Source organism: Cajanus cajan, chromosome 2, assembly GCF_000230855.2.
Source record: "Cajanus cajan strain Asha chromosome 2, NIPB_CcT2T_4, whole genome shotgun sequence".
In the NCBI taxonomy this organism is placed as follows: domain Eukaryota; kingdom Viridiplantae; phylum Streptophyta; class Magnoliopsida; order Fabales; family Fabaceae; genus Cajanus; species Cajanus cajan.
This window is the reverse complement of record NC_138518.1, coordinates 68378860-68389286: the sequence shown is the minus strand read 5'-3', so window position 1 is coordinate 68389286 and position 10427 is coordinate 68378860. Positions and strand designations below refer to the sequence as shown.

The following is a 10427-nucleotide window of genomic DNA, read 5'->3' as shown; positions in this document are numbered from 1 at the left end:
GTACCCATCCAATATTTAATCCCTTTTTTTTTTTTTAATTTTATTATTATTCTCTTTTTTCTTATTCTAAACATAATACCTCCTCTCAATTTCTCATCCTGTCCCCTCCCTCCTCCTTTACTAGTGGAAAAAATGCTTTTAAAATTGATTATTTTTAACTTTTAAAATCAGTTCCGTAACTAATTTTAAAAGAGTCGATTTTGAAAGTTAGACTTTTAAAATCGGTTATTTAACCGATTTTAAAAGTTAACTTTTAAGATCGGTTGTTTTATAGCTGATCTTACAAGTATGGGATGCGAAAAAAAAATTAAACTGTAACGGGCCGTTCCATAATTTTAAAAACGAGTACGGGGCGTTCTACTTGCAGAACGGGTCGTTCTCCTTGCAGAACGGGTCGTTCCAGTTTCTTAGTTTGCCCAAAATGAACCTACAACGAAAATAGAGACAAAAGAAGAACATTAGAAAATGAAAAGAGACGCAAGAAGAGCATGAGAAGACGAAAACGATAACGATAACGAAATTTACCTTATTGGAGACTTTAGAAATTGAGAGCGCAAGAGAGAAAAAATGAATGCAGGGAAAGATTAAAGAGAATGAGAATGGAGGGAAATATAAAAGGTTTTTGACGATACTTTTAAAATCGATTATTTATGAACCGATTTTGTATACTACATACAAAATCGGTTCTAAGATAACCGATTTTAAAAGTGCTACTTTTAAAATTTTAAAATCAGTTCTTAAATAACCGATTTTAAAAATATTACTTTTAAGATCGGCTAAAATTTAACCGATCTTAAAAGTACTTTTAAGATCGGTTATTAAGAACCGATCTTAAAAGTGATGTCTGATACAACTTTTAAGATCGGTTCTTTTGTAACCGATCTTTAAAGTTGTGTCAGACATACCTTTTAAGATCAGTTAAATTTTAATCGATCTTAAAAGTGTTCATATTATTTACAAAATTGTCACCGCGTCACTTTTAAGATCGGTTACCATATAACCGATCTTAAAACTCCAATTTTAAATTCAATTTTTGCACTAGTGCTTCCATGCATTTCTCTTACCCTAAACGAAGTTTAGAAGTATAAGAAAAGAGAATAGATGTGAGAAATAGGAAAAAGTGTTCATGAACAATAATACTTTGTTTTAGAATAAAAGTGAGTAATAGGAAAAGTAGTAATGAGCAATAATACTTTGTTTTAGAGAGGAGAAGGAATAAAAAGAAAGAAAAGAAATAAGTGAGAAATAATTTGATAAAAATAAATAAAAACTTTGTGTGAATTTTTTAGTTGTTTTGTAGAGTGTAACTATACGAGAAATCAAAATTAATATTTTTAAAGTTATATTTTGTATAATTAAATATTTATATAAAAAGAAATTATTAATTTTTTTTACTAATTTACTATTATTATTATTTTAAATTATTTATTCAAAAGATATATATATTCGATTAATCAATTATATATTATTATTTGTTATTATAATCTTTACATAGTCAATTATATTATACATAATCACTATATAAAACGTGTATTTTAATGAATAAGGTTAAAAAATGAGTGATGTATAAATAATGCATTTTCTTATTGTTTTATGAAATTTCACACTAATTATCAAATGTTAATTGATAATTTGTTTTTGAGTAGGACTCACTAGGGATGGCAACGGAGTGGATCGGGTACGAGTTTCATGATACATGTTCCCGTCCCCGTGAGTTAAAACCATCCCCGTCCCCGTCCTCATACCCGTCGGGTATAGATTTTCATCTTCATCCCGGTCCCCGTCGAGTATCGAGTATACCCGTACCCGTACCGTCAATTTTTTTATTTTTTTATTTTTTGTAAAAAAAAATGATATTTTTTTATTATATTATAATTATAATTAGGTTATTTCTTTATCTCATATTATAATAAATAATCACACATAAAAAAATATTAATTTTTTTAATATAATTAAATTGAAAGTAAGTATTAAATTAAAAATGAGAACAGATACGGGTACGGGTACGGGGCGGGTAAGTACATACCCGTACTCGTACCTGATTTAATATATCAGGGTTTACTCGTATCCGTATCTGTACCCGTACCCGGTCAAACCGGGTATTCCCCGTCAAAGTCGGGACGGGTTCGGGTATTACCTGCAAGCAGTGACAGATCCAGAAAAATTGTTAAGTGGGGGCAATAAAATATTTTATAATTTTTTATTAAAAATATAATAATTTTTTAAAAAGTATACTTTTGTGATAAAAATTTAATATACCTATTTTTTATAAATTAAAATTTTCTCATAAGTAGAGTGACAATTGTTCATTTTTTCTTTGTCTGATATTATATTTAAGTGTGATGTTGTAACTTTTAGCGATTTATTTAATTTTAGAGGAACAAAATGGTATAAATTATTAAGATAAAGATAATATAATTATTATTTATTTTCTTTTGTATCTTTTCTAAATCTTTACGTTCATTTAAAACAAAAGTATTTTATGAGAACAACGCCTATTTTTTATTAAATATGTTTAAGTAAAAAATAAATAAAAATTTTGTGTGATAATTACTCTCATTCTTCTTAATTTGGATCATCTTCTACCAACACATAATGTACATATACAAAATCAAAAGGATTAAAAATTAAAATAAAAATTGAAAAATAACCTATATTTTTAAATTAAATTATGACATCTTTAATGAATAAAGAAGTAATAAATTTTTCAGTAAAAAAATAAAATATATTATCATAATAATAATAATAATAATAAAAAGTTAAGACAATTTTGTCATAAAATAAAAAAATTACACTATAAAATAAAATATAAATACAATATTAATATATTTTAACATATTAGATATAAAAATAATCATTGCAAAAAATATTACATATAATCATTTACAAAAAGTGTTATTATAATCTATATTTACAATTTTTTAATAATATTTTAACATATATTATATCTGTAGTATATGTAAAAACAATTTTCATAATAAGTATTATATCTCTATAAAATGTGTGTCATTATTTAACAATTTTTTGTAATAAATTAAAATATACTTTTTATATATATTATAAAAAGTAAATAATATATATAAAAATAAATAAGTGTAAAATTTTAGTAGGGACAACTGCCCTCACAGTGATATGAATGCATCCGTCCCTACCTGCAAGTACGGATGTATTTGTCATTTCTAGAACTCACTCTCATTTATATCTTTAATTAAGGACAAAATTTATATAATATTCATACGTGCGATTTTTATTGTTCTTTAATAAGATAATAATTCCGTCTACATCTAAGTAATAGTATTTAAGTTTTATCTTATATTTAAATCTACATAAATCACTGTCTCAAACAATAATATATGTATATTTGAATAAAAAAAATACATATGCCAATACAAGAAAAATAAAAATTTATAAGGGGAGTTTTTTTTATTTTGCCACATTTAGAATCTAAGAATTAGATTTCCCAAACAAACCTTATATATCTTTTTGAATTGCCCAAATCCTCTCTCATTTCTTCCATTCCACGTTAAAATCATGCCTACTGAACGAATATACGAATAATATATAAATCATTTCACTTTAAAAGTGTGTAATAATATGGAGAGAAAAAAAAAAAGAGAGAGGCTAATATGACGCGTATTTGTTAAAAAACTAACACTTCCGCGTCTGTGGCGGGATGGAGGGCTTCTTATCACTATCAGTGGCAATCGGCAAAAGTCAAGGAAGTGATGAACACCAAGTACATCCTAGGATAAGTACATGATAACAAGAATTATATTCACATGTCTTTATTTTTCTTGCATCAAAATGTGTTTTTTCGTTAAATATATTCTAAACTGATATTCAAACATATATTAATTATTAATTAGGAACTGTTGTTTTTCCATTCATGAAACCTCCAAAAAAGAATAATAAAAGAAATTCCAAGAAAGTCGCTACATATTTTGGAATTGGAGGTGATATCAATCCTTATATATTAATTATATATTATATATATATATATATATATATATATATGTGAGAATTTTTTAGGGGCTTTTTTCGATAAAAAAAGTTTTAGCGATTTTTTTAAATTTTTATTTATTATAAATATTTATAAATTAAACTTGAATATTTTAAAATAAATTATTAATAAATAAAAATAATATTATATTATAATATAAATTATGTATCATAAATTTAAAATATAATTTATATATTACTATAAAATATATAATTTATATATTTATAAATATCTATTTTACAAATTTTAAATATAATTTATATATTTAAACATATTATATTATATATAATTTATTATAAATTTTAGTTATATATAATAAATATTTAAGATATAAATTACGCATGTTAAATATTTAGCCATTAAAAAGCCATATAAATGGATAAACACGAAAGAAGCTTGAGTCAGGCCGCAATGCTTTATTATATGCATGAAAATCAAATAAGTACAGAAATTGAATACAATAACGCATTGGAATAAAAGAGTAAATTAAAGCAATGTACCTAATAAGAAGGACAATCCATCTGAAATATTCTCATTCTTTATTTTATTCTATCAGTGGTATAATGATTCAACGATACGTGAATTTTGTGTAAAGTTTTTTTGGAATTACATTTCATCTGAATAAAATCCTTTTATTACCTCTCTCGTACTTGTTCTCTTCCATTCTCCAAATTAATCACGCCTCTCTCTCACTCAGTTCGTCTCATCTTTGAAGCTCTAACTTTTTTTTTTATTGATTTTTTTTTTTAAATTCATACTTTGGTACCTGATGCTGTTCATTGTTCAGTGTTTCAGGTTGGTTACGAAGAACAACTTCCTGATCCCACTTCGTGATTGTTAGAATCTGCTTCATGAGATGAGGTTGAAACCCGTTGAAATTCAACGTTTTATTTTGAGGTTTTGGATTGAGGGCACCAGCCACCGAGCCAAGCATTTATTTCCTTAATATTTAGATGCACTAATTTTGTAAAGTTGGTGATGTGGCGATTACGCGGTTGGTGTTCGATGAAATTTTCAAGAGGGGTTTATGAAGCTTATTTTTGTTAGTTTCAACACTTTGAACATTTGGTACTGACCGTACTGTAAATCTGAGAACATGGAGGATGGTTTTAGGTTGAAGGGTGTTATGGAAAGTGTGGAGATATGTCCTCACAAATGGAGATGATTAATGAGACAAGTTTATTTTCACGAGACTTCGGATTTTTGAATGTTTCTTCTTGTTATATTTCGTATGATTTCAGTTTGATTGTTGTTCGAGTTATGCTGGTTTTTTCATGGGAAGAAAGAGAAAAAATTAGGGGTAAAAATCGACAAAAAGAATATTAAGTATTTTTTTAGTAAAAAATAAGAAAGATTACAAAAATAATCACAATAAAGATTGAAACTAGATTTTTATGTTTCTAAAGTCTTCATGCTTCTATCTGCAATAAGAATATTAAGTATAAATACATTATGAGTGCATCTTATGTGCCAATTTAGAGTAGCCAGAAATTGTAATTCAAATCATCACAATATGGACTCCCTTAACAGCACTAACATCATTAAAGGGAAGAAACTAAAATCGCTTCTTTGATTTGAAACTTGAAAGTACTTGGACTAAGATCGATTTTGATCGAAAATATAAAGAACAAAAGCACACGTTTCCTAATCGTTATTATCAAACTCAACTTAGTGTTGTTATAATAGGAGGATCATAATATGCATATTTTGAAACTTAATTTTAAGTTTTTTTTAATACATATTTTATTACATTATTAGTTAATCGTATAATACTATATAATTAACGTAATTTATTATGTTACTAACATCAAAAAAAATTATTAAATAAGATGTAAAATGGTTCAAAATTTTAGATTTGTAATAAGTTAATAAGAAAGATATAGTATCTAAAGTTTAAAGGAGTGTGCCATACGGTATATTCCTTGGTATTTCTCTTATTATTACTATTTTTATTTATTTTTTAAATGAAGGGGTGTTGTGTTTAAAACTTAAAAGAGAGAAAGGGAAGGCAAGATGTGGGTGTGATTCTGACATAAAGTTACATGTTATATAGTGCAAGTTCTGAAGAATATTTACACGTCATAACCTTATATGACCTGGGCATGCTATTTCTTAACCATGGTGCATGGTCCATGGTCACCTTAACCTATCCACTTTCCAAGGCTATATATAGAACTGATCCCCACATGCTATATATCCCATGACACACGTCCATCTCTGGATAATTGCATCTATTCACTACAGACCCTAAACCTCTTCCTCTTTTGACCAAACATGAAGCCCACGGCAACATTTCTCTCCTTCCTAATCCCAACACTCCTTTGTCTTGCCCTCTCTTTGCCACTCGCCACTCTCTTCATCACCCTCTTCGCTCTTTCCCTCAACTACTGGCTTCTCCCTGGAGGCTTTGCATGGAGGAACTATCACAGCCCAAACAAAAGACTCCTTACTGGGCCCATGGGCTGGCCCATACTCGGGACTCTCCCTCTAATGGGCTCTCTGGCTCACGCAAAACTCGCTGATTTAGCATCCTCGTTAAACGCAAAGAGGTTAATGGCGCTGAGTCTGGGAGCCACTCCCGTTGTCATAAGCAGCCACCCCGAGACAGCTAAAGAGATTCTATTGGGCTCCTCGTTTTCGGATCGTCCCATAAAGGAAACCGCACGTGCTCTCATGTTCGACCGTGCCATTGGTTTCGCTCCTTCCGGAACCTACTGGCGACACCTGCGGAGGATCGCGGCCTTCCACATGTTCTCTCCGAGGAGGATTCAGGGCCTCGAGAGCCTCCGGCAGCGCGTGCTTCAGCGAATGCTCAACACCGCGTGGAGGGAGATGGAGGAGAAAGGGGTGGTGGAAGTTCGCGGCATGTTTCAGGAAGCCTCGCTCTGCAATATTTTGGAGACCGTGTTTGGGAGCAGTGATAAGAGGGAGGAGTTGGGTGACATGGTTAAGGAAGGCTATCACTTGATTGCCGAGTTTAATTTGGAAGATTATTTTCCTCTCAAGTTTTTCGACTTTTATGGGGTCAAGAGAAGGTGCCACAAATTGGCGGCTAAGGTCACTAGTGTGGTGGGGCAAATTGTGGAGGAACGAAAAAGAGAAGAGGGGTTCGTTGGGAAGAATGATTTTCTTAGCACTTTGCTTTCTTTGCCCAAACAAGAAAGGTTAGGTGATTCAGATATGGTGGCTATTCTGTGGGTAAGTACTCTACTCTCTAGATCTACCTATTTTTCTTCTCTCAGTGGACCTCTAATCATGAATCATCCATATATATACATATGGATAATATAAATATATAAAGTAAAGCCATAAAACCTTCCTTTTTCATACGTTACATTTACATACCTCATAACTTCATTATACAACACACGAGAAATTCCCTAGCTTAGCTTGTATTCTAGCATATGAGATTAATTTGTTCAACAAAATCCTGAAAGATGAACCTATATATGTATATTACTCGGTACTCCTCATCATGATCATAGAGAATAATCTAGCTAGCACCATGGCACTATCAACATTCTCAGTGACTTATTTTAATAGAAGACGTATGTGTTTTTTTTTTTAACAAAAGATTACATATTCTTGTTCGTTCTTTAGTTTATTTTTGGTGTAGACCTGAGCGGAAGTGCTTATGTATAGCTATGATCTTTGTTGTTTTGAACAGGAAATGGTATTTCGAGGAACAGACACAGTGGCTATACTCTTGGAATGGATCATGGCTAGAATGGTTTTACACCAGGACGTACAAAAGAAAGCCCGCGAAGAAATTGACACGTGCATCGGCGAAAACAGCCACGTGCGAGACTCGGATATTCCGAATCTGCCTTACCTCCAGGCCATAGTAAAAGAAGTTCTCCGGCTGCACCCGCCAGGCCCACTACTATCATGGGCCCGCCTCGCGGTCCACGACGTCCACGTGGATAAGGTCCATGTGCCAGCTGGCACAACAGCGATGGTTAACATGTGGGCCATATCGCATGACTCGTCTATCTGGGAGGACCCATGGGCTTTCAAGCCCGAGAGGTTCCTGAAAGAAGACGTTTCCATCATGGGATCGGACTTGAGGCTTGCGCCGTTCGGGGCTGGACGTAGGGTGTGCCCGGGTCGGGCCTTGGGCTTGGCCACGGCCCATCTCTGGCTCGCACAACTCCTACGCCACTTCGTATGGCTTCCGGCACAACCTGTGGTTGATCTTTCAGAATGCCTTAGGCTTTCCATGGAAATGAAGACACCTCTGCAATGTCTAGTGGTTCGTCGATAAGAAAAAATAAATAAAAATAAAAATAAAAATGACGTAAGCCCTTGAGCCAAACTAAGTTAAATTTGCAATTAGAATGATGAGTTTTTAGTATGTGATGTTTGATGTCAAAATGGCAAGTCTTCTCTAGTGAAAATATTTAGAGACGAGTTTTTAGTATAATTATGACTTATCTCTAAGTTTTATTTCGGAGGGTATCAAGTTAGTCAAATAAATATCTAGTGCTGGTTGACTAGAAATGGATGTAAGAAGAGAGTGGATTAAAAAGAAGATTTTTATGTCTCTTTAAATTGTAAAATGTAAATCACTGTTATGTAATGATGTTGCTTTGATATGCATTTTCTTCTCCTTTTAAAGAAACTTTTCGCTCCATTATTCTTCTTTTAGCTTCGCGTCTGTCTTAATTGTTTCATAGGTTTTTGGTTAAATAGTTAATACCAAGAGAAGCACGCAGATAGCAAAGGCAATGAAATACCGTAGTCTTTTAACACTTGCATGCACAATTTTATAGTGTAAATATAATTTCAAATAATATGTTAAAAATATATGGCTCATTATTCTGGATTATTATAAATTTTGACATGCGGAAAACTGAAGGCATCTAGCTTAATGTAATGGTTTTTTGTTTTTTCTTTTATGACATCGAAATCGTTATACTGCAACGATCTAGTTCTAAGTTTTTGCTGGAGATGTCCCACCATGCACTAAGTCACTAACCAAAGCTTAAGCCTTTATGATAATCATTTCTAAAATTAAAGGAACTACCACTGGTTCTCACTATCTTTAGCTGTCCTTTTTTTTTTTTTTTTTTTTTTTAAATGATGCATTTATACGTAACTGCTGAAAGCATTGCACTTTAAAACTCGTATCTTCGAAAGAAATATAAGAAAAATCGTCTTTTTCTATTTCGACCTTTAGCAAGTAAATAATGCTAGTTGCTGTCTACTACTGATCAGTTCCAAAGCTATTTTTTTAGTTTTCTTTACCTTTTTATCTCGAGTTTGAGTAACCCCACCCATATGTGTTATGCATTTTTCTTAAACCATATATATATATTGGAAAGCATATATGGCCATAGTAGTGAGTGCAGTTTGCTCCCACTAAAAATTTGTTCTTTCTCATTTTTATATATGTACTATTAATTTTTTAATACAAAATATAAAGTATTAATTATATTTTAATTGTCCTATTATATTTAATATGTAAAAATATATTAATATTTCATTTATATGTTATCCGATCCTATTGTGTAATTGCTTTCACTTTATATCAAAGTTGTCTTAATTTTATATTATTATAATATGTATTTTTGACTAAAAGATTTATTAATTCTTTACTTACTAAAGATATGTATCATAATTTAGTTTACTAATATCGGTTTTTTCTAATTTTTTATTTTAGTTTTTTACTCTTTTGTCTTGTATATTTACATCATACTGGAAGGAGATGATCCACATCAAGAAGAATGTGAGTAATTATTACACATTTTTTTACTTAAACATATTTAATAAAAATAAATTTATTCTTATATAAAAAATAGACATTATTTTCATAAAATATTTTTATTCTTAAATAAATGTAAAAATTTAGAAGAGATAAAAAGAAAATAAATTAGTAATTTATTATTTTTATTAACTTATATCGTTTAGTTTCTCTATTATTATATAATCTCAGACTAAAAGAGAAAAGGAGAAAAATTATATAATCTCAGACTGAGAGAGAAAATGAGAAAAAATGTTACTCTATTATAAGGCAATTGTAAATCATGGTTTATGATTTAGGGTTTAGGATTTAATAAATATTATTTAATTTGTTCAATTTTAAATAAAAAAATATCATGAATTTAATGCCCTTTTATTGCAGTATTTATTTTATAAATATTGCAGAGTCATCTTAAAAATAAATAAAAAATTGTCTTATTTTCTCTTACACAAGTGAAGTTTTACTTTAAAAAAAAATATTTAATTTAAAAAGTGAGAGTTTAGAGTATTTACTTAAAATAATTTAAGTTTAAAATTTTTCCATTTAATTAAAAACAACAGTAATATTATTTTTATTATACTTGTATACAATTTTTTTATTATATTTTTAAATTATGTTTGTTCTTCACTGTTCCTAGAGGTTCAAATATTTGAAGCGACTCTACCATGGTATGTAGGTCTTCTT

General features: G+C 30.0%; 1 protein-coding gene and 1 long non-coding RNA gene across 2 annotated transcripts; both read left to right on the top strand.

The window, feature by feature from the left end:
- Nucleotides 1–4409: 4409 nt before the first annotated feature.
- LOC145954496 (uncharacterized) lies at nt 4410–5188 on the top strand. Its single transcript, XR_014431734.1, has 2 exons — nt 4410–4696; nt 4788–5188. It is a non-coding gene; the product is annotated as an uncharacterized LOC145954496 (long non-coding RNA).
- A 998-nt stretch (nt 5189–6186) lies between these two features.
- Nucleotides 6187–8599, top strand: LOC109810712 (cytochrome P450 78A5). Its single transcript, XM_020374253.3, has 2 exons — nt 6187–7198; nt 7668–8599. Exons 1-2 carry the CDS (start codon nt 6275–6277, stop codon nt 8262–8264), a joined length of 1521 nt encoding a protein of 506 aa, XP_020229842.1. The 5' UTR covers nt 6187–6274; the 3' UTR covers nt 8265–8599.
- Nucleotides 8600–10427: the final 1828 nt, after the last annotated feature.

What these genes read in the sequence shown, in the direction of transcription:
- LOC109810712 (XM_020374253.3), top strand. Translation starts at nt 6,275, where the DNA reads ATGAAGCCCACGGCAACATTTCTCTCCTTCCTAATCCCAACACTCCTT. An exon ending in ATATGGTGGCTATTCTGTGG is followed by an intron (nt 7,199 to 7,667) that starts GTAAGTACTCTA and finishes TGTTTTGAACAG; the next exon opens with GAAATGGTATTTCGAGGAAC.